The sequence below is a fragment of the Carcharhinus amblyrhynchos genome, unplaced genomic scaffold (genome assembly GCF_965287045.1).
Source record: "Carcharhinus amblyrhynchos unplaced genomic scaffold, sCarAmb.v2.hapA scaffold_53, whole genome shotgun sequence".
NCBI classification, from domain to species: domain Eukaryota; kingdom Metazoa; phylum Chordata; class Chondrichthyes; order Carcharhiniformes; family Carcharhinidae; genus Carcharhinus; species Carcharhinus amblyrhynchos.
In genome coordinates this window covers 1,625,931-1,650,173 of record NW_027649794.1, presented here as the reverse complement: position 1 = coordinate 1,650,173, position 24,243 = coordinate 1,625,931, and the positions used below count along the sequence as shown (strand labels likewise).

Below are 24,243 nucleotides of genomic sequence, written 5' to 3'. Positions count from 1 at the left end.
TACACAATTGTAAGGTAATGGTTAGGACTCACATTATCTTGTAATTGTGCCTTTGTCTATACTTGCTGTGTTTGTGAAACCTACCCGTCCACTCACCTGATGAAGGAGCAGCGCTCTGAAAGCTGGTGATTCCAGATAAACCTGTTGGACTTTAACCTAGTGTTGTGAGACTTCTTAATGTGTCCACCCCAGTCCAACGCTGGAATCTCCACATCATCTTTTCTTCATTCATTCCTGGGACATGGACATTGTTGGCTGGGCCAGCATTTATTGCCCATCCCTAATTGCCCCAGGGCAGTTGAGAGTCAACCACATTGCTGTGGCTCTGGAGTCACATGTAGGCCAGACCAGGTAAGGATGGCAGATTTCCTTCTCTAATGGACTTTAGTGAACAGATAGGATTTTCAGGCAATTGACAATGGTTTCATGGTCATCAGGAGATTTTTAATTCCAGATTTTGTTTTGGAATTAGGGTGGGATTCGAACCTTGGTCCACAGAAAATTTGCTGAGGTTTTGGATTGATAGTCCAGCAATAATACCACTGAGCCATCACCGACTAGACTTTCTGATGCTGTTTTTAGAAACCCTTTTGACTCCTCAACCCCTAGTCTTGATCTGACCCACTCATTTATCTTACTGTCCTTCCTGAGGCTGGCACGGTGGCACAGTGGTTAGCACTCCTGCCTCACTGTGCCAGGGAACCGGCTTCGATTCCTGCCTTGGATCGCTGTCTGTGTGGAGTTTGCACATTCTCCCCGTGTCTGCGTGGGTTTCCTCTGGGTGCCCCAGTTTCCTCCCACAGTCTGAAAGACGAGCTGGGTTAGGTGCATTGACCTGAAGAGGTGCCAGACTGGGGCAATGAATTTCACAGTGACTTCATTGCAGTGTTAATTTAACCTTACTTGTGAAAGCAATAAATAAACTTTAAGAAAAATCTTTACTTTTCTTTCTCTTTATCCAGCAATTGTCAACATTGTCTTCTTTCTTCTCTGGTTTTCTTCAATCATCCCACAATCCAATCTCAACATTATCCACCTGTCCCCTCCTCCTTCTTTCTCTTTTCTGTTTATCCTCATTCCCTCCCTCAACTGTTGCTGATCCTCCACCAAAGCCTCATTTCAAAAGCTATTCTCCTTCACTCAGCCTCACACTTCAGAGTCCAAACCTCAGCTCCATGAAGAGCAACACTGCTCTCTAGTGACTGGACCAGGCATAGATTATCATAGAACAGGGCAGAAGTAGGCCATTCGGCCCATTGAGTCTGCACTGTCCACAATCCCACCCAGGCCCGATCCCTAGCATTTACCCTAGCTACTCTCCCTGACACGAGGGGGCAATTTAGCATGGCCAATCCACTGAACCTGCACATCTTTGGAACATGGGAGAAAACCGGACCACCCAGAGGAAACCCACGCAGACACGAGGAGAATGTGCAAACTCTACCCAGACAGCGACCCATGGTTAGAATTGAACCTGAGTCCCTGGCACTGTGAGGCAGCAGTGCTAACCACTGATACTACCAGACCTGCTGAGATTTTCCAGCATTTTCTCTTTTGCTCTCTAATATTATTTTACACTGTAAAACAGTTCAACAGTTTTCCGTTAACGTGCAATTTTTCCACAAATCCCCAGCTTTATCAAACATTTTGTTCATGGACACACTGATGACAGAGGTTATTCAATAAGCAGATATCAGATTAGGTGATTGGGCTGATACAGGAGATGAGGGGGTTAACTTATGAAGAGCGATTGAATAGACTGGGTTTGTACTCATTAGAGTTTAGAAGGCTGAGGTGGGGTCTTATAGAGATGTATAAGATAATGAAAGGGATGGATAGGGTAGAGGTAGAGAGATACTTCCCGCTTAGAAAGGAAAACAGAACTCGAGGGCACAACCTCAGAATAAGTGGGGGGGGGAGTGCAGTTTAGAACAGAGTTGAGGAGGAACTTCTTCACTCAAAGGGTGGTGAATCTCTGGAATTCTCTGCCCGTTGAAGTGGTGGAGGCTCCCTCGCTGAATATATTTAAGTCACGGGTAGATAGGTTTCTGATAGACAGGGGAATTAAGGGTTATGGGGAGAAAGTGGGAAAGTGGAACTGATCCACTTCAGATCAGCCATGATCTTATTGAATGGCGGGGCAGGCTCGAAGGGCTAGATGGCCTACTCCTGCTCCTATTTCTTATGTTCTTATATGTTATTGCTCTCTTCCAATGCTCTGGTTTCCTCCAACAGACCAAAAGACGTGCTGGTTAGGTGCATTGGCTGTGCTAACTACTCCCTCAGTGTACCTGAACAGGAGCTAGAGAGTGGCAACTCAGGGATTTTCACAGTAACTTCATTGCAGTGTTAATGTAAGCCTACTTGTGAAACTAATAAACAATCTTCAACAACTATGTGTCGCAAATTAAACCCATGGCTCCTTTAGTAATCAAGCTGGCACTGAATGATTGGTGTTTAGCACTCCAGGGGATCGGTATTGTCACTGGGCTAATAATCCAGAGACTCAGGACAGGATGTGTGCACACGGGTACAAATCCCACCACAGCAGATGGTGAAACTTCAATTCAATTTAATAACAAGACGAATGAAATTGATTGTGGGAGAAATCCAGCTGGTTCACTGGTATCCTTCATGGAAGGAAATTCGCCATCCCGACTTGGTCTAGCCTACAAATGACTCCTGATCCAGATGGTTGTCACTAAGCTGCCCCCTTCACTTTGAAAGATCCAACGCACGCCCACCAATCACTGAAACTGGCAATGGAGGTGGATAAGGTAGTCAAGAAGATATACGGCATGCTGGTCTCCATCAGTCGGGACTTTAAGTATAAAAATTGGCAGGTCTCGCTGCAACTGTACAGAACCTTAGGCCTCATTTGGAATATTGTGTACAATTCTGGCTACCACATTATCAGAGTGGATGCTTTGGAGAGGGTTCAGAAGAGATTTAACAGGATGTTGCCTAATCTGGAGGATATTAGCTATGGGGGGAGGTTGGTTAAACTTGATTTGTTCTCACTGGAATGATAGAGGTTGTGGGGTGATCTGATGGAGGTTTACAAGATTATGAGTGGCATGGACAGAGAGGATTGTCTGATGCTCTTTGGTTGGGTAGAAAAGTCGAGTAGCAGGGGACACAAGTTTAAAGTGCGTGGGGGAAAGTTTAGAGGGGATGTGCGAGGCAAGTCCTTTACACAAGGGGGTGGTGAATGTCTGGAACAAGTTGCCCAGGGAAGTGGTGGGAGCAGGAATGATAGCTGCACTTAAGGGGCAATTGGACAAATGCATGAATAGGATGGGCAAGCATTATAATCAGCACAGGTCTGGAGGGTCAAAGGGCCTGTTCTTGAGCTGTATTGTTCTTTGTTTTTTTTTGAAATGGAGGGCAGTTAAAGGAGGACAATAATTAGACCCAGATAACAACGCCTCCATCCTCTGAGCAAATTAAAAAAATCTCCCCATGAAGAAGCAAATTTATTACTTTTATTATTATTCTCTGTCTTTTCCATTCGGGGATCGATGAATATTTCCTGGGTTAGATTGCCAAGTTGTGGAGCCAAGCAAGCTTGAGCCAAATCAGCCATACTTGATTGAACACTAGAATAATCTCAAGGGGCTGAATGGCCTCCTAAACCTTCTTACATATTTCCTTGTGAGCATTTGGGAAAAATCTGAATTTTCTTGAAGAAAGAAATGGTGATGTTTTATAAATGTCATTCATTCCGATATTTGACAGGAGCGAGAAGTTTTTTTTTGCAATCCACATCCACAGGTATTAGTGCAAAAGGCAATGAAATGTTGGTCTTTGTCTCAAGGTGTTTGGAATATCTTGTAAATCAATTAAGGGCTACTGCCAGTAATTTTACTCTGCAGTGACCACATTGAGTTCTGAGCATTACATCTCAAGAAGGAGACATTCAAGGATATGGGACAAGTGCAGGAAAATAGGATCAGCATGATTTTAATGGTAGTTATTGTCAGTGCAAACTCAAAGGGCCAAAATGCCTTTTCTGCGCAGTACAATTCTCTGACTCTGTGCACGTGTGTGCCCCAAAGAGATGCTGAAATTAGATCAAGCACTTTTATTATTAAAACATAATAACGGGAGAGCTTAGGTAAGATGTTTTGTCTGAAAGTTGGTGTAAACTCTTCTGCCCTATAGGGATACAATGATTAGGGGAGGCACTCAAAAGTGTTTGCACTCTCTTAGGTGCATTTGTTCATTTGTAGAGATGAGAGCACAGCACAGGTACGAGTTTAAACTGGGTTTCTTTCATTGGTAGGAACTACATGACAGCAGCAAAAAATTGAACTTTAAGTCTGGCTTCTAAGCTGACCCCATTAATATAAGAATTGAATTGAACTGAACTCACACACTCTAAAGCCACAAGATATTTCAATCCTGTTCTTGTCATTGGAAGTGTTTCCCACATGTTATCCCTGCCTTGAAAAACAATCCTGGCAGCTGCTGTTATGGGAAACTGTTGTTTGCCTGCATTGTGTACCCTTCGGGAATGCAGTCAACATTTAGCGAACCCATCATGCCTTCTGATTCTACGCAAGATCACGTGAGTTACCATTATTCAGCTGTGCAGATTTAGTTAACAGTCTAGCATTTAAGTGTAGTTGTGCATTGGCTGAAATATCGTAAAATAAAGTTTTTGCAGAAGCTGAAACAAGCAGGACTATGTATGTACAAGATCCCTCACACTCCCATGGTGTGAAGGAAAGGGTTTATACCAACCTGGCATATCTCCTCTGAGCAGTCAGAGGGAACTGATGATGTGACAGTTCCAAACAGTTCACAGAGAATCGACCCATCAAATGACCACATCAATATATTATATTGACACGGGCTAAGGGAAAAGAAGGGAACACATTCCGATCGGAATGGGAATGCAACACTCTAACACACTGATCATTATTCCATCAAAATAGATCACAATTAATAATACTGTCCAAGTGTGTACTGCATTACATTGCCCTCGACATTATTAAGCAAACGTTACTGTGTTCCTATGTTATTTGGCATTAATTCCGAGGGGCAACATTCAATGTATCAATTGGCTATTGTACATTATAGCTTTAACACTTCATAAAGGGTCATGACAGTATTAATATCGACACTGCCTTTCCCTGAGAGCAGAGATCACCAATAACACATGAAGGAGGCAGGGGCTGATTCGAGGGGAGCCGAGGAACAATATTTGTACCCAAAGGCTGAAAACTCATTGCCTTCATAATATTGTAATTAAACAAAAAAAAAATCAGATTTAAGGAAAGGTGTTTGGATGTTATCTCAAAGTGTAGAAAATGACAAAGTGACGCACCAAGTGTTGGAAAGTGGGATTATGTTGGATAACTGTTCCTCAGCCAACACAGACGCAATGGATCGAATGACTTCATTCTGTGCACTTATATTAATCTGATAGCATTTTGACATTACAGGCAAACTGCTTCATTCCTGAAGAATTGTCCTTGTGTGGTTGTGACCCTGGGGCACAGTGGAAAGGTTGTGGGAGGGATATCATGTCTGCTGCATTGCGATGGACACAGTGGCACTCAGTGTAGCCTCATAGCTCCAGGGACACATGTTCAGATGTAGCCTTGGGTGACTGTCTATGGGGTGTTTGCACATTCTCCTAAGTCCATGTGGATTTTGTCCGGGTGGTCCAGTTTTCTTCCACACTCCAAGGATGTATAAGATGTTGAGAGGTATTGATCAAGTGGATTCTCAGAGGCTATTTCCCAGGGCTGAAATAGTTGCCACAAGAGGACACAGATTTAGGGTACTGGGGAGTAGGTACAAAGGAGATGTCAAGGGTATTGCAGAAGGTCAGGGGGCATGGAGTTGGGGGTAGGGTGGTAGCGTGGATAGAGGATTGGCTGTCAAATAGGAGGCAGAGAGTGGAGGTTAATGAGTGCTATTCGGATTGGCGGTTGGTGACTAGTGGAGTGCCCCAGGGGTTGGTGCTGGGGCCTCAGCTATTTACCATTTATATAGATGATCTGGAGGAGGGAACCGAGTGTATGGTGTCGAAATTTGCTGATGACACCAAGATTGGTGGAACGGCAAATTGCGCAGAGGGTGTGGAAAATCTGCAGAAGGATCTAGATAGGCTGGGCGAATGGGCCAGGAACTGGCAAATGGAATTTAATGTTGGCAAGTGTGAGGTGGTCCACTTTGGTAGGAATAATGGTAGGAAGGGCTATTACTTATGTGGTGAAAAACTGCAGCAGGCGACGGTGCAGAGGGACCTCGGGGTCCTTGTGCATGAGTCGCAAAAACCCAGCCTGCAGGTGCAGCAGGTGGTCAGGAAGGCGAATGGGATGCTGGCCTTCATAGCAAGGGGGATTGAATATAAAAGTAGGGAGGTCTTGCTGCAGCTGTATAGGGCATTGGTGAGGCCGCAGCTGGAGTACTGTGCGCAGTTTTGGTCGCCGCACTTACGCAAGGATATTTTGGTCTTGGAGGGAGTGCAGAGGAGGTTTACTAGGCTGATACCGGAGTTGAGGGGGTTGAACTATGAGGAGAGGCTGAATAAACTAGGCTTGTACTCGTTAGAGTTTAGAAGAATGAGGGGAGATCTCATTGAGACGTATAAGATGATGAATGGGATGGATAGGATAGAGGTGGAGAGACTCTTCCCGCTCAGAAAGGACAGTAGGACTAGGGGGCACAGCCTCAAGATAAAGGGGGAGCGGTTTAGAACGGAGTTGAGGAGGAACTTCTTCACTCAAAGGGTGGTGAATCTCTGGAATTCTCTGCCCGTTGAAGTGGTGGAGGCTGCCTCGCTAAATATTTTTAAGACGCGGGTTGATGGGTTTTTGATAAGAGAGGGGATTAAGGGTTATGGGGAGAGGGCGGGAAAGTGGAACTGAGCCACGACAGATCAGCCATGATCTTATTGAATGGCGGGGCAGGCTCGAAGGGCTATATGGCCTACTCCTGCTCCTATTTCTTATGTTCTTATGATTGCTACTGCCATTGTGGAATGATGGGTGGTCCCATTCACTGACTCTGACAGGCACAGCTGGACTCGGGGTTCAGATCCTCAGTTGAAATCAGTCCCTGACTTATACAGGACGGAAACCCCCCGGGTGTTGCACAGGCACATTCGGGAGGCCTGTGATCAAGTGGGGGGGCATATGGCCAGCGATGTGGGGGTTGTGGCAGTCAGGAAGCTGGCAGTGCGCCAATGTCAGCGCTGTTAGATTGGCGCATGTGCACTGGTTCGCTCAGGGCTATGCTGCAGGCCTCTCCAGCGGGAATAGGCCCACACACACTGATTTCCGATGGGATTCATAGAATCTTAGAGTGCAGAAAGAGGCTATTTGGCCCATTGAGTCTGCACCAACCACAGTCCCATCCAGGCCCTACTCCCATAACCCCATGCATTTACCCTCGCTCGTCTCCCTGACACTGAGGTGAAATTTAACATGGCCAATCTACCGAAGCGACACATTTCGGAGCGTGAGAGGGAACCAGAGCACCCAGAGAAAACCCGTGCAAACGCAAAGAGAACGTGTAAACGTGCGACCCAAGCCGGGAATTGAACTGGGTCCCTGGCGCTGTGACACAACAGTGCTAAACATGGTGCCAAAGTGCCACCCCAATTGGTGGTAGAGCACAGATGTGAGAGATTCATTTTGAAAATCCTGCTGGAGAAAACAGCTGGATTTAGTCCAGTTTTTGTGTGAAGTTGGCTCTCAGAATTATTTTGGGAGAGTTCTACCCAAGATGCAATATCCCTGAAACACCCACCCTATCGGGCCTGCTCAATGAATCCAATAAAATGGCCTTCAGAATTTCCAGGTTAACAGGGCAAATCTCTTCCTTAAAACGCGGGTTGATGGGTTTTTGATAAGAGAGGGGATTAAGGGTTATGGGGAGAAAGCGGGAAAGTGGAACTGAGCAGCGACAGATCAGCCATGATCTTATTGAATGGCGGGGCAGGCTCGAAGGGCTAGATGGCCTACTCCTGCTCCTATTTCTTATGTTCTTATGTTCAAACTTTCCTCACAATATAAACATCTGGAAAGAGTCAAACTGCCTCGAAGGAGATTATTTGCTTTCCAATAAGGATACCAAAACGGTACACCATATTCCAGATGTGGTCTCAGCATGCCTCTGTACAGCTGCAGAGAAATGTCCCACTTTCTGTATTCCAACCCTTTCCAATAAATGGCAACATTCCATATGCCAGCCTAATCCCGTGCTATCTTCCACCCTACGGGTGGCACAGTGGTTAGCACTGCTGCCTCACAACGCCAGGGACCCCATTTCAAGTCCTGGCTTGGGTCACTGCCTGTGTGGAGTCTGCACATGCTCCCCGTCTCTGCGTGGGTTTCCTCCGGGTGCTCCGGTTTCCTCCCACAGTCCATCCATGTGCAGGTTAGGCAGATTGGCCGTTCTAATTTGCCCCTTAGTGTCAGAGGGACTTGCAGGACTTGCAAGGGGATAGGGCTTGGGTGGGATTGTGGTTGGCTCGATGGGCCGAACGGTCTTCTTCTGCACTGTCAGATTCTATGATTAAGCAGGAGGTACATTTGACAATAAAAATTGGAGCATCCATTGATACAAAGTGTTCACCACGCCAGGGTATAATTAGTCTCAATAGCTCCTCTATTGAGCATCCTGAACATACACCAGCAGAGTAAGAGAGACCAGCAAGAGGAGATGGCCCAGTGCAGATAGAAGGAGTTGTGTAGAGCATTCTGAAACAGTGAGATTAAATTCACTTATATTCATCAGCAATTAATTCCAAATGTTCAACCTCTAAGATAGAGAGACATATATATATGGTCCTGCATTGTAACAGGGTTTGATTTGATATGACACTGTCAGTTATAACTGGTTATTTTTCTCCCTGTTAATTAAATTGAGCCTAATTGAGATGTTTTTGCATTTATAGAGCTTGCAGTTTTATCATACGTCGCGCAGGATGAAAGTGATCGCACATTGGCTGTTTTGACCTTTGAATCAGAGTTTGGGGACATTCCTTCCATTGAGATAAAATATCTCCAAACTGCAGGAGGAGGCCATTCAGCCCATTGAGTGTGCACCGACCCTCCAAAACAGTTCTACTCAGAGGATCCTTCCGCTCTCCAATCCTGTAAACCCACACACTGATAATAGCCAATCCACCCAGCCATCTTTGGACACAAAGTGGCAATTTAGCATGGCCAATCCACTTACCTAGACATTGTTTGACACTAAGAGGCAACTTAGCTTGGCCAATTCCACTAACGTACATATCTTGCGACAGTAAGGGACAATTTAGCATGGCCAATGAACATAACCTACAAATCTTTGGACACTAAGGGACCATTTAGCAACGCCAGTCCCACGAACGTACATATCTTGGGACAGTAAGGGGCAATTGAGCATGGCCAATGCACCTAACCTGTACACCTTTGGACACTAATGGGCAATTTAGCATGGCCAATCCATGTAACTAGACATCCTTTGATACTAAGAGGCAATTTAACATGACCAATCCCACTAATGGACATATCCTGGGACACTAGGGGAAAATTTAGCACAGCCAATCTACCTAACCTGCACATCTTTGGAGTGTGGGAGAAAACTGGACCACCCGGACAAAATCCACATGGACTTAGGGGAATGTGCAAACTCCCCACAGACAGTCACCCAAGGCTACATTTGAACATGTGTCCCTGGAGCTGTGACGCTACACTGAGCGCCACTGTGTCCACCCCAATGCAGCAGACATGATATCCCTCCCACAACCTTTCCACTGTGCCCCAGGGTCACAACCACACAAGTACAATTCTTCAGGAATGAAGCAGTTTGCCTGTAATGTCAAAATGCTGTCAGGTTAATATAAGTGCACAGAATGAAGTCATTCGATCCATTGCGTCTGTGTTGGCTGAGGAACAGTTATCCAACATAATCCCACTTTCCAACACTTGGTGCGTCACTTTGTCATTTTCTACACTTTGAGATAACATCCAAACACCTTTCCTTAAATCTGATTTTTTTTTGTTTAATTACAATATTATAAAGGCGATGAGTTTTAGCCACAATATTATAAAGGCAATGACCCCACACACCCCGGACATTCTCTATTCTACCTTCTTCCTTTGGGAAAAAGATACAGAAGTCTGAGGTCAGCTACCAACCAACTAAAGAACAGCTTCTTTCCTGCTGCTGTCAGACTTCTGAATGGATTTACCTTGCATTAAGTTGATCTTTCTCTACACCCTAGCTATAACTGTAACACTACATTCTAAACTCTCTCATTTCCTTTTCTATGAAAGATGTGTTTTGTCTGTAAAGTTAGTAAGAAACAATACGTTTCAATGTTAATACATAATAAATCAAATCAAATCAAATAATAAATCAGATCAAAATAATAAATCAAACCAAACTGAGGGGCAATTTAGCATGGCAAATCCAACTAACTACTCATCTTTGGACACCAAGGGGCAATTTAGCATTGCCAAACCACTTTATCTGCACAGATCTGAGCATCTAAGGGCAACTTATCATGGCCAATCCACCTAACCCACACGTCATTTGACACTAAGGGGCAATTTATCATGGCCAATCTACATGCATCTTTTGATGCCAAGCAGCAATTTGGCACGGCCAATCCATTTAACCTAAACATCTTTGGATAGTAAGGGTAGTTTGGCATGGCCAATCTACGTAACCTGCACATCGTGGACAAAAAGAGGCAATTTAGCATGGCCAATCCATTTAATCTGCACATCTTTGGACAGTAAAGGTAATTTGGTGTAGCCAATCCACCTAATCTGCACCTCTTATACAAAAAGAGGCAATGTAGAATGGCCAAGCCACCTAATCTACACATCTTTGGATAGTGGGAGGCAATCGGAACACTGGGAGGAAACCCAGATGCAGTGTGGGGGCTAATTGAGTCAGTGGTGACCTAAAGGGCAATGGAGGATGCCCCCCCACCCACCCTCTCTCCGCTGCCAACGCCAACTGGGACATCACTGTGGACACTTCTGTAAGCAAGGATTTCCTTCCCAATCACTTTCCAGCAACACAGTTCAAATATAACAAAAAAATTAACATAGCTTTTACCAGTTCAAATACTTAAACATGACAATGTATAAATCTTAATTGTTAGCAATACAGTTCCAATTTAAGCAACATCCCCATAGATATGTATTCTTTCTCAGAATCAGCACAAAACATATAGACTTACGTAGGTGCGAGACTCCCAGCATTCCCAAATACAGGAAGCCAGCTGTCTTCTGACTCCCAAACAGCAGCCTCCAGAGAAAGATTCACCTTCAAACGGCAGAACTTCAAAGGAAGAGACCTATATTCTGGCAGCCCTAGACACCAATCTCCAAAGAGAGATAGAGAAAGGCAGAGAGCTACTTTTCTCTAAAGGTCCCAAGTGGCCACAGTGATTGATTCCCTCTGTGAGCCCAGCCCCTGCCAATCAATTGAGTCTTCTTGTCAATGAACAGAATCAAACCCCACTCTGAAAAAACCCAGAGGAAAGCCCTAAAATAATCAAACTGCATTAACCCAGATTAAGACAAACATTCCAGCAATTAGGATTGATTCTTCAGCATCAACGTGTGGTTATAGACATCGCCGAACTGGGTAATTGGAAGTGACTTCTCAAAAACTCCCTGCACAAGAAATGTGACACAAATACATCACTTAAAGGCACAGTACCGTCACACTGGTTATTGATGCTATGATCGATCACCAATTCCACTCTCAGTGGACAATATGATAACGAAGATGATTGAAAACAAACTGAAAGGATGTTGATAGCCCCAACACTGCTTCTCATAATTAAATGTTGTAATATCTAACAATTCAAATTGTATCCACAACGTAACTTACCTGATTTAAAATGTGCTCAAATTGTCACCTAACTAATGGAATTTTTCATTCTGACTAGAGGGAATTATTGGAACTGAGGAAGATGTTTTGTTTTGATGGAATGTTGTAGGTGAACCAAAGACAGGCGTGGGTTCAAATCCCCAAGCCCCACCATCCAGAACATCACCATAGAATCCTGATAGTACAGGAGGAGGCCATTTGGTCCATCAAGTCTGTAATGACCCTATCCCACCCAGGCCCTATTCCTATAAATCTACACGTATACCCATCTAATCCCCCTAACACGAGGGTCAATTCACCTAACCCACACACACAATTATTTTATTGATTAGGGAATGAATGTAGTTCAATTATTACTATCAATATCCTGGCAGGCTGCCATTAACCGGAAACTGAACTGGATGAGCTGTATACATGCAATGGCCACAATCTTAAGAATCCTGTGATGAATAACTCACCTCCTGACTCCCCAAAGCTTACCCAACATCTACACAGCACATGTCAACACTGTGATGGAATACTCTCCACTTGCGTAGATGGGTACAACTCCAACAACTCTCAAGAAGCTCAACGCCATCCATGACAAAGCAATCCTGCTAGCTGCCCCCTCAACAAAAAATCAGCCCCTCCACCACTGACGCACAGTAGCAGCCGTGTGAAACATCGACAAGATATAATACAGCAACTCACCATGACTTCTTAGGCAATACCTTCCAAAACCACAACTGCTACCATCCAGAATGACAAGAGCAGCAGATACTCGGGAACCCCAATGCCTGGAGGTTCCCCTCCGAGTCACTCACTATCCTGCCTCGGAAATATATCCGCCGCTCCTTCGCTGCGTCTGGGCCAAAACCCTGGAACACCCTCCCTAACAGCACTGTGGGTGTACCTACACCTCAGGGACTGCCGTGACTCAAGGAGACAGCTCACCGCCACCTTCTCAAGGGGCAATTAGAGATGGGTTATAAATGCTGCCTCTAACCGGCAACAGAAGTAGGAACACAGTGTTCAGGTCAGACAGGGGGTCATCAGAGCAGAGAAAGTAACAGCTCCTCGAGAAGACTGGGGGGTAAAGTGGGTGAAATGGTCACTCTGAAAAGATGTTCGATGCTTTGAGAGTGCGGATCACTCATCACTGAAATAATAAATTACATTTTTATAGCACCTCTCACAGTCTCAAAGTGAGCTCATCATTCCGATCACCTAATCTGATATCTGGTTGTTGAATAACCTCTGTCACCAGTGTGTCCATGAATAAAATGAAAGGAATCAGTCACTTTCTATGACAATTCGTTCATAAATACCTTCACTGGGGTCTTTAAATATTATCTCAATTTGCTATTTCCAGTCCCGATTGAGTTGGTGACAAAACAGTTCACGCTTCCATTCATCCTGGTCTTTATGATGACTTGGTTTGTGTTTATCTCCACTCCTTCTGGTAACCTTGGAAAAACCAACAACGCACATTGAAGAAATGTCCTGGTGACTAAATCGGGGTGATTAATGTTAAATCTGGGCTCGACGGAGCAGCCAACCCATTCTGTACCCCTCCAGCTTGTACCTACTACTGGCTGGATGGGTAAGGGACATCAGGAGGGGTGTATAATGGGGCATAAGTGATCCAGATTGATATTAATGAGTTAAGGACAAATGTTCTGGGTTTAAATGGTGATGGAATAATCAAGATTGGAAGAGCTGAGATAGAGGAACAATCCATGTGTGTTGTGTCAGTGATAAACATCTAGTTTACATCCACAAATACAATTGCACTGAGATTAGCTACAGCAAGAGGCACGTCTGCCGAGCTGAGTAATCTCTGGAAGTCCAACAGCACGGTAGCGCAGAAGTTAGAGCTGCCTCTTCACAGCCCCAAGGACCTGGGTTCGATTCCTGGCGCGGGTCACTGTCTGTGTGGAGTTTGCACATTCTCCTCGTGTCTGCGTGGGTTTCCTCCGGGTGCTCCGGTTTCCTCCCACTGTCCAAAAATCTGCGGGGTAGGTTGATTGGCCACACTAAAATTGTCCCTTAGTGTCCTGAGATGCATAGGTTAGAAGGAATAGCGGGTAAATGTGTAGGGCCTGGGTGGGATTGTGGTCAGTGCAGACTCGATGGGCCGAATGGCCTACTTCTGCCCTGTTCTATGATAATCTATGCCTGGTCCAGTCACTAGAGAGCAGTGTTGCTCTTCATGGAGCTGAGATTTGGACAGTGTGAAGCTGAGTGAAGGAGAATAGCTTTTGAAATGAGGCTTTGGTGGAGGATCAGCAACAGTTGAGGGAGGGAATGAGGATAAACAGAAAAGAGAAAGAAGGAGGAGGGGACAGGTGGATAATGTTGAGATTGGATTGTGGGATGATTGAAGAAAACCAGAGAAGAAAGAAGACAATGTTGACAATTGCTGGATAAAGAGAAAGAAAAGTAAAGATTTTTCTTAAAGTTTATTTATTGCTTTCACAAGTAAGGTTAAATTAACACTGCAATGAAGTCACTGTGAAATTCATTGCCCCAGTCTGGCACCTCTTCAGGTCAATGCACCTAACCCAGCTCGTCTTTCAGACTGTGGGAGGAAACTGGGGCACCCAGAGGAAACCCACGCAGACACAGGGAGAATGTGCAAACTCCACACAGACAGCGATCCAAGGCGGGAATCGAAGCCGGTTCCCTGGCACAGTGAGGCAGGAGTGCTAACCACTGTGCCACCGTGCCAGCCTCAGGAAGGACAGTAAGACAAATGAGTGGGTCAGATCAAGAGTAGGGGTTGAGGAGTCAAAAGGGTTTCTAAAAACAGCATCAGAAAGTCTAGTCGGTGATGGCTCAGTGGTATTATTGCTGGACTATCAATCCAAAACCTCAGCAAATTTTCTGTGGACCGAGATTCGAATCCCACCCTAATTCCAAAACAAAATCTGGAATTAAAAATCTCCTGATGACCATGAAACCATTGTCAATTGCCTGAAAATCCTATCTGTTCACTAAAGTCCATTAGAGAAGGAAATCTGCCATCCTTACCTGGTCTGGCCTACATGTGACTTCAGAGCCACAGCAATGTGGTTGACTCTCAACTGCCCTGGGGCAACTAGGGATGGGCAATAAATGCTGGCCCAGCCAACAATGTCCATGTCCCAGGAATGAATGAAGAAAAGATGATGTGGAGATTCCAGCGTTGGACTGGGGTGGACACATTAAGAAGTCTCACAACACTAGGTTAAAGTCCAACAGGTTTATCTGGAATCACCAGCTTTCAGAGCGCTGCTCCTTCATCAGGTGAGTGGGGGGGGTAGGTTTCACAAACATAGCAAGTATAGACAAAGGCACAATTACAAGATAATGTGAGTCTTAACCATTACCTTACAATTGTGTATTTGTGTGACATTTAATGGGTGCATCACAATTCTGAGCCATCCATTATCACCACAAGTTTGGAAATTTACACAGTGAAATTCTCAATGGATTCAGCACATATTTACCCTCACTAAGAATAGGTTCTTGCTAGAGGATTGGCTTTTGCGACACACCTGAGGATAACACCCTTTTCACCATCATAGTGTGTTATAAGAACATAAGAAATAAGAAATAGGAGCAGGAGTAGGCCATCTAGCCCCTCGAGCCTGCCCCGCCATTCAATAAGATCATGGCTGATCTGTCGTGGCTCAGTTCCACTTTCCTGCCCTCTCCCCATAACCCTTAATCCCCTCTCTTATCAAGAAACCATCAACCCGCTTCTTAAAAATATTTAGCGAGGCAGCCTCCACCACTTCAACGGGCAGAGAATTCCAGAGATTCACCACCCTTTGAGTGAAGAAGTTCCTCCTCAACTCCGTTCTAAACCGCCTCCCCTTTATCTTGAGGCTGTGCCCCCTAGTCCTACTGTCTTTTTTGAGCAGGAAGAGTCTCTCCACCTCTATCCTATCCATCCCATTCATCATCTTATACGTCTCAATGAGATCTCCCCTCATTCTTCTAAACTCTAACGAGTACAAGCCTAGTTTATTCAGCCTCTCCTCATAGCTGAATCCCCTCAACTCCGGTATCAGCCTTGTAAACCTCCGGATCTATGGGAGAAATCATTGTGTTCGTGTAGTCAGTACCTCCAGTGTAGCAAAAAATCCAACTTTGTACATTTGTAGAAATGTCCGCAGCAACAGGAAACGGTTATTAACTGTTGTTAGTCCATCGTCATCGACACCATTAGTCATTTTGAGACTGGTTGCAGTGTGTCCGAAGATGATTGATCAGGCCAATTCAGGCACGGAATGTCCTGGCACATATTGGACAGATTTGTGTAGACACTGTAGTTGTTGCGCTGGCGGCTCTGGACCTTGTGCAGTTCACTCTTAAGTTGTTGAATACACCTTGCTTCTTAAGCTTTGTGGATGAGCCAAGTAGGGCGGTTTTGTGCCAGCGTTTCCCAGGTTGGCGTGTCAATGTCAGGGAGGCTTTGAGTGCGTCTTTCTCACGTTTCTTCTGCCCTCCATGCCAGCGTCTTCCAGCAGGGAGTCCCCCAAAAAGGAGCTGCTTTGGGTACGCGCTCATTTGGAATACGGATGCCCACCACAGTCATCGGGAAAGAGGAAATCTCTCAGAACAGTCTCCTTCACTTTGGTAAGAGCTTGAAGTCTCCGCAGGTTGTACAGCTTCCCATCCACTTGAGGCTGATTCCAGCAACACTGCCCTGGAAGAAGGCATCTTCAGCACAGATGTATGGACCACATCTCTGCAGCAATCCCAATTGTCCTCAGCGCTGCCTGCAAGCTGTAGCTCAGCAAGCTTGATTCCTAAGTCTTCGGCCAGTGCTGAAGCTATGCTGGGGTTCTTTAACTTGGCCGCATTGATTCTTATCATAACCTTCCTTCCTTGTGGTTGCCCCTTCTGTCTGATGTTGTTAGTATAGTTACTAACCATACAATGCCTAAATAGTAAAAAGTGATCATTTTTAATCTTGTATGAACCCTGCGTGTTTGAATAACAAAGGAAGCCAGCACAGTTTAACAGGTCTCCGGGTGTGACAAACATTCACTCCCTCCTCCACTGATGCACATTGGCAGCCGTGTGTACCACCTACAAGATTTATTGCAGCAACTCACCAAGGCTCCTTACAAACCCATGCCCACTAGCATCGAAGGAGGACAAGGGCAGCAGATGCTTGGGGGACAGCACCATCTGGAGGTTCCCCTCCCCATCGCTCACCATCCTCATTTGGAAAAATATCGGCCGTTCCTTCACAGTGGCTGGGTCAAAATCCTGGAACTCCCTCCCTATCAGCGCTGAGGGTGAACCTACACACCAGCAATCGCGACAGTTCACATAGGTAGCTTACCACCTGCAGGGACAGTAAGGGATGGGCAATAAAAATTCATCAACCCACATTCCATAAATGAATTTTTGAAAAACATGTTCCGATAACTATAGTCTTTTGTCACAAAGCCCATTCTGCACTACAACAATCTGCTGCATTGATGTAGCAATTTTCACAATGCAAAACATTCTATTTATTCACTCGTGGGACGTGAGCATCACTGGCTGGGCCCATATTAATTGCCCATTCCGAGTTGCCCCTTGAGAAGGTGGTGTTGAGCTGCCTTCTTGAACCGCTGCAGTCCGTGTTCTGTGCGTTAACCCACAATGCCGTTAGGGAGGGAATTCCAGGATTTTGACCCTGGGACTGCCAAGGAACGGCCGATATTTTTCCAAGTGAGGATGGTGAGCGATTGGGAGGGGAACCTCCAGATGGTGCTGTCCCCCAAGCATCCGCAGGTGGTGGCCCTCCCTTGTATCTGTTGCCCTTGTCCTTCTAGATGGAAGTGGCCATGGGTTTGGAAGGTGCTGTCTAAGGATCTTTGGTGAGTTGCTGCAGTGCATCTTGTAGATAGTACACACGGCTGCTACTGAGTGTCGGTGGTAGAGGGATTTGTAGATAGGGTGCCAATCAAATGGGCTGCTTTGTCCTGGATGGCGTCAAACTTCTTGAGTGTTATTGGAGCTGCACCCATCCAGGCAAGTGGGGAGTATTCCATCACACTCCTGACTTACGCCTTGTAGATGGTGGATAGGCTTTGGGGAGTCAGGAGGTGAGTTAACCATTGCAGTATTCCCAACCTCTGATCTGTCTTGTAGCCACTGTGTATATGGGGTGAGTCCAGTTGAGTTTCTGGTCTATGTTAACCCCAAGGATGTTGACAGTGGGGGATTCAGTGATGGTAACACCATTGAGTGTCAAGGAGCGGTGGTTAGAGTGTCTTTTATTGATGATGGTCATTCCCTGACATTTGCGTGGCGTGAATGTTAACTGCCCTTTTTCGTGGAATCAAATTGGCCAAAGTTAAACTAACCTCGAATTTCTGCAAACGGGTGATTTAACAACTGTACATCCATCAGATAGTTGCTTAAATCTGTGCTCTGGAACAATATGTTAGTCTTTGACTTATTTAATATATTCAGTTGGGGTTTAGAAATGGGCGGGTGGTGAAATCAGACAAAACCCCTCGTTCTGATCCTCCCAGAAACCCTGTCACTGCAGCTACCCAGAAACTCAATGAGATAAATTTAATCCTGTTCCAGTTGAGCTGGAGTTTGCTATAGTGCATCGCTAATTGGATTGAACTATTTGTATTTGTACAAAGGACTTACAGAAGATGGATAATTCCATTGCTGATACACAATGCTGGGTGGGAGACAACACAGCCATCAGTGGAACGAGTGGGTGCCACCTTGTACAGGCACAGTTGTTGTCCCACTGTCGCTTTTATTCTGGGTTGTTGTATAGCTTCCACGGAGATTGGAAATCCACCTGATTTCCACCTTTTGGTGGCACGGTAGCACGGTGGTTCGCACTGCTGCTTCACAGCTCCAGGGTTCGATTCCCGGCTCGGGTCACTGTCTGTGCGGAGTTTGCACATTCTCCTCGTATCTCTGTGGGTTTCCTCCGGGTACTCCGGTTTCCTCCCACAGTCCAAAGGTGTGCAGGTTAGGTTGGTTGGCCATGCTAAGAAATTGCCTCTTAGTGTGTCCAGGGATGTGTAGGTTAGAGGGATTAGTGGGTATGATATGGAGGTAGGGCCTGGGTGGAATTGTGTTTGGTGCAGACTCGATGGGCCGAAGGGCCTCTTTCTACACTGTAGGGTTCTATGATTCTATGATGATTCTAATCTCGGCTGGAGGGTTCCCTTTGACTGAAGCACATTTTGCCGTAGGCACTTCTGAAAGGCCAACTGTTGCAGGAATGTTTGTCGCTGTCTTGATGGGAGTTACTTGGGGGAGATTAACAAGAAATCAATTCAATGTCAGTTTCAATAACCTTGTAATTAATATAGAACAGGAACGTGAAACAGATGAATATTTCAATGTCCCCAAATGTCAAATCGCCCAATGGTTTGGTGGATATGTTATCGGGAGAGAGAGAAACAAAGTGGGAAAGTGAGAAGAGAAGGAAGAAGACATTGGAAAACATAAGGAATGAGCAGGAATATAATAAGTAATGTTTTCAAACTAGAAACCTCCTTTACCCTTATTGCTAAAAATCTGCCTATCTCAGCTTTAAACATTAATGACCCAGTCTCTCCAATCCTCTGGGATAAAGAATTCTTCAGATTCACTCCCCTCCGGGAGAAGAAATTCCTCCTTTTCTGTGTCTTCAATGGGTGACCTCCTACTCTGAGATTATGCCCTCTGATCCGAAATGCCCGAATCTGATAATTCCGGAATTCTGCCCACGCGCAGTGGCCCCGAACACCCAACCTGCGGTTTGCTGGCCAGCTCGATCACTGACCAGCCCAAGACCCAATGCCAGGTGGGCAGCGCAAAGGTGCCCCCTCAGCATGGGCACTTTTCCCCGTGGGCATTGCCAGCTGACCCTGCCAGGGTGCCCATATACAAAGGGTACCACTCCCTGCCAACCGACCCCCTGGGGGACCCCCTCTTCACCCCAGCGGGGACCTGCTCGAAAACCTGCCTGGGCGAATTTGTACTGGCAGAGTGGGAGATGCTATAGGGCCTGGAGAATTCAGTCTTCGGCCTAATAATCACATCTGAATCACATTAAAAATAGACTAAGTTAACTTACCTGGTATCCCCGCCGGTTTCCTGTGCGGTCCCGTATATCCGGGAGACACGCGTGAGTTGGGAATGCACGTGCGTATCCGTGAATCGGTACACACACGCATCTCCCAAGTGTCGGAATGGGAGAGTCACCCCCTATATATCTCAATAAGGTCACCTCTCAATCTTCTAAACTCCAATGAGCACAGGCCCAACCTACTCAATCTCTCCTCATAAGGAAATCCCTCCCTACCTGGGATCAACCCAGTGAACTGTCTCTGGACCGCCTCCAATGTCAGTATATATTTCCTCAGATAAGGGAACCAGAACAGTTCTCAGTATTCCTGGTGTGGTTTAACTAATACCTTGTACAGTTTTAGCAAGACTTCCCTACTTTTATACTCTATTCCCTTTGAAACAAAGGCCAACGTTCCATTTGCCTTCTCTATTACCCCCTCAACTTGCATGCCAGCTTTTTGTGATATATGCACTAGGACTCCCAGATCCCTCTGCACTGCAGCTTTCTGCAGTCTTTCTCCATTTAAATAATATTAAGCTCCTTTATTCTTCCCACCAAAGCGCATAACACCACATTTTCCTACATTATAATCCATCAGCCAAGTTTATTTTGCCCACTCACTTAACCTGTCTATGTCCCTCTGGAGACAAAATGGCTGAGATTCATTGGCCTCCCAGTGTGTGTTTCCCGCAGGTGGGAGGAGGCACATTGTTTGATAATGGCAGGAAACTCTGCCACCCCCATCCTCCCCCCTCAATGAGAATTCCCACTGATGTCATTCCACTCCCCACCCCCCCCCGTGGGAAACCCGCTGGCGAGGGTGGGCTGCCGGTAGGACTGGAAAACCCTGCTGGAGAATTCAGCCTTTGTGCCGTCCTCAGCACTGGCCTTCCCACCTCTTTATCTGTCATCGGCATTAGTCTGGCATTAGTCTGTTCACTTCCCTCATCCAAGTCATTAATATTTATTGTAAATAACTGTGGCCCCAGCACTGACACTCCTCGAGTTTTAAGGACATAAGAAACAGGAGCAGGAGTAGGCCATCTAGCCCCTCGAGCCTGCCCCGCCATTCAATAAGATCATGGCTGATCTGAAGTGGATCAGTTCCACTTTCCCCCTTTCTCCCCATAACCCTTAATTCCCTTGTCTATCAGAAATCTATCTACCCGTGACTTAAATATATTTAGCGAGGTAGCCTCCACCACTTCAACGGGCAGAGAATTCCAGAGATTCACCACCCTTTGAGTGAAGAAGTTCCTCCTCAACTCCGATCTAAACTGCCCCCCTCTTATCTTGAGGCTGTGCCCTCTAGTTCTGCTATCCTTTCTAAGCGGGAAGAATCTCTCTACCTCTACCCTATCCACCCCTTTCATTATCTTATACGTCTCTATAAGATCCCCCCTCATCCTTCTAAACTCCAACGAATACAGACCCAGTCTATTTAGTCTCTCTTCATAGTCCAATCCCCTCATCTCTGGTATCAGCCTAGTGAACCTCCTCTGCACTCCCTCCAAGGCCAATATATCCTTGCGCAAGTGCGGCGACCAAAACTGCACACAGTACTCCAGCTGCGGCCTCACCAGTGCCCTGTACAGTTGCAGCAAGACCTCCCTGCTTTTATATTCTATCCCCCTCGCTATAAAGGCTAACTTTCCATTCACCTTCTTGATCACCTGCTGCTCCTGCAGACTGGGTTTTTGCGACTCGTGCACAAGGACACCCAGTTACACTGCAGACAGCGGCTCTCCATAGTGGGAGAAGGTGAATATAACGAGCTTTAATCGCCTTGGTGTAACACTCACAACCTTCCTTTCAGTGAAAGCTTCATACATGACCACTGAACAGAGAATAGTCAAGTATCACATTCATGACCCTGTGCTAAAACTGAGCATGGGGGCTAAAACTGACTTGGGATGAAGAATTGGAAAAGTGCAACACTTCTTCTCGTTGATAACTGCAGGGGGCATGAACTCACTACAGTGTCAATGATGCAACACTCAAACCACATAGAACAGAATCCCTGCAGTGCAGATGGAGGCCATTGAGAACAATCCCATTCCAGCCCCTATCCCCACAAATTTACCCCGCTGATCCCTCTGACCTACACATCCCAGGATACTGTGGGCAATATGGCGTGGCCAATTAACCTAACCCGCACTGTGGAAAGAAACCGGAGCCCCCGGAGGAAACCCACGTAGACAGTGACCCAAGCCGGGAATCAAACTCAGGTCCCTGGAGCTGTGAGGCAGCAGTGCTAACCACTGTGCCACCACTTACCTTCCCACTTATTTTTGCGTCATCCACATCCCCAACACCAATACAGGATTACTAGGTGTCACCACAGATAAACCAGGGGGAATACACACCTACAGTCCTTACATTCACCATTTTCCTGCGTATTCCTGCAAGGAATAAAGCATACTCGCACATTTCTGTTGCAGAATGTCAGTCCCAGTAGTGGGAAAAGCCTAATTAATCCGTTTTAAAATAATCCTAAAATTAATTATTGATCACAAATAGGCTAACATTAACATTGCAATGAAGTTTCTGTGAAAAATCCCCTAGTTGCCACACTGCGGCGCCTGTTTGGGTACACTGAGGGAGAATTTAGCACGGCCAATGCACCCTAACCAGCGCGTCTTTCAGACTGTGGGAGGAGACCAGAGCACCCGGAGGAAACCCGCGCAGGCAGGGGGCGAATGTGCAGGCAGTGAGCCAAGCCAGCAGTCGAACCTGTGTCCCTTGGCGCTGCGAGGCAGCAGTGCTAACCACTGCGTCAGAGTGCCACCCTTCACTCACAACCACTTAGCAACCACTAACCAGACATTTCATTGCAAACTGTCTGATACAAGTATGAGCTAGAACGTGGCTGGATTCAAACATTGGAATGAAGCAGCAATATTCTGATGATGATTGCAGAGGTATTCAGTTCTCACCTGGATGTACAATGTAATACATTGCCCTGTCCCCTCCCTCCAACCCTCCCTCCCTCTGTATGATTATTACATTTACCCCCCCGCATCAGCAAAGCTCCTGGGAAAATACACACCTACAACTCTCAAATATATGACTTTCCTTTGTTTAATTCTTTGAGGCAACGAAGAGATCTCACAAATATGCATTCTGCATTTGCAAAGAATTTAATAGAATGGATCCATCCAATTGTTTCTGAAAGCAATGCGACTGGAGTAATGTGGATTTGGGAAGAATATAAAAGTAGGGAGGTCTTGCTGCGGCTGTATAGGGCATTGGTGAGGCCGCAGCTGGAGTACTGTGTGCAGTTTTGGGCGCCGCACCTGCGCAAGGATATTTTGGCCTTGGAGGGAGTGCAGAGGAGGTTTACTAGGCTGATACCGGAGTTGAGGGGGTTGAGCTATGAGGAGAGGCTGAATAAACTAGACTTGTACTCGTTAGAGTTTAGAAGAATGAGGGGAGATCTCATTGAGACGTATAAGATGATGAATGGGATGGATAGGATAGAGGTGGAGAGACTCTTCCCACTCAAAAAAGACAGTAGGACTAGAGGGCACAGCCTCAAGATAAAGTGGGGGGGCGGTTTAGAACGGAGTTGAGGAGGAACTTCTTCACTCAAAGGGTGGTGAATCTCTGGAATTCTCTGCCCGTTGAAGTGGTGGAGGCTACCTCGCTAAATATTTTTAAGAAGCGGGTTGATGGGTTTTTGATAAGTGAGGGGATTAAGGGTTATGGGGAGAGGGCGGGAATGTGGAACTGAGCAGCGACAGATCAGCCATGATCTTATTGAATGGCGGGGCAGGCTCGAAGGGCTAGATGGCCTACTCCTGCTCCTATTTCTTATGTTCTTATGTTCATTCTGAGGGCTGTATACAGCGATATCATTCTCTTCAGTCTCCTTCTTCCAGGCAATGTACACTAATGTGATGTTTCCAGCTCCTTGGCACGGGAGTAGCACCTTCATTCCAGCAAAAGCAGTGAGTGTCACACCTGTAACCTGGTCACTGGCAGTAACTGCAAGGACAACAACCATTGAGGCCATTAGCAAACATTCCAGGAGCTGTTTCACTCTCAATTCCGGATCAAACCCTCATCAAACCAGCAAATCCTCAACAGCTTGGAAAGCGCAACTGCACGGAATTGCTCCAGCAACATCAGTAAAAGGGACATTCTAAACCGTGGCGGCATCGCTGGCCAGAATTCTCGGCAGCGAGAATGGAAAATTTCAAATCTCTGCCTGCAGCAGCGGGTCTGGAGAATCCCAGCCGCGGGCGAGGCTGGAGAATACTGCGATGAGATACCAGCGCTGGAGAACATTTTCTCCCGGGGATTCCTGCACAGGTTTCTTGGAA

At 46.0% G+C, this 24,243-nt stretch overlaps 1 protein-coding gene across 1 annotated transcript in view; it reads left to right on the top strand.

The window, feature by feature from the left end:
* The first annotated feature begins 19,540 nt into the window (after positions 1 to 19,540).
* LOC145337596 (poliovirus receptor homolog) overlaps positions 19,541 to 24,243 on the top strand; it is a 57,137-nt gene continuing 52,434 nt past the window's right edge. The window contains exons 1-2 of the mRNA XM_080182389.1: positions 19,541 to 19,651; positions 23,994 to 24,243. The exon at positions 23,994 to 24,243 is cut by the window's right edge and continues 32 nt beyond it. Of these exons, the coding sequence (XP_080038515.1) occupies positions 19,541 to 19,651; positions 23,994 to 24,243 (361 nt within the window). The remainder of the gene's footprint in view (positions 19,652 to 23,993) is intronic.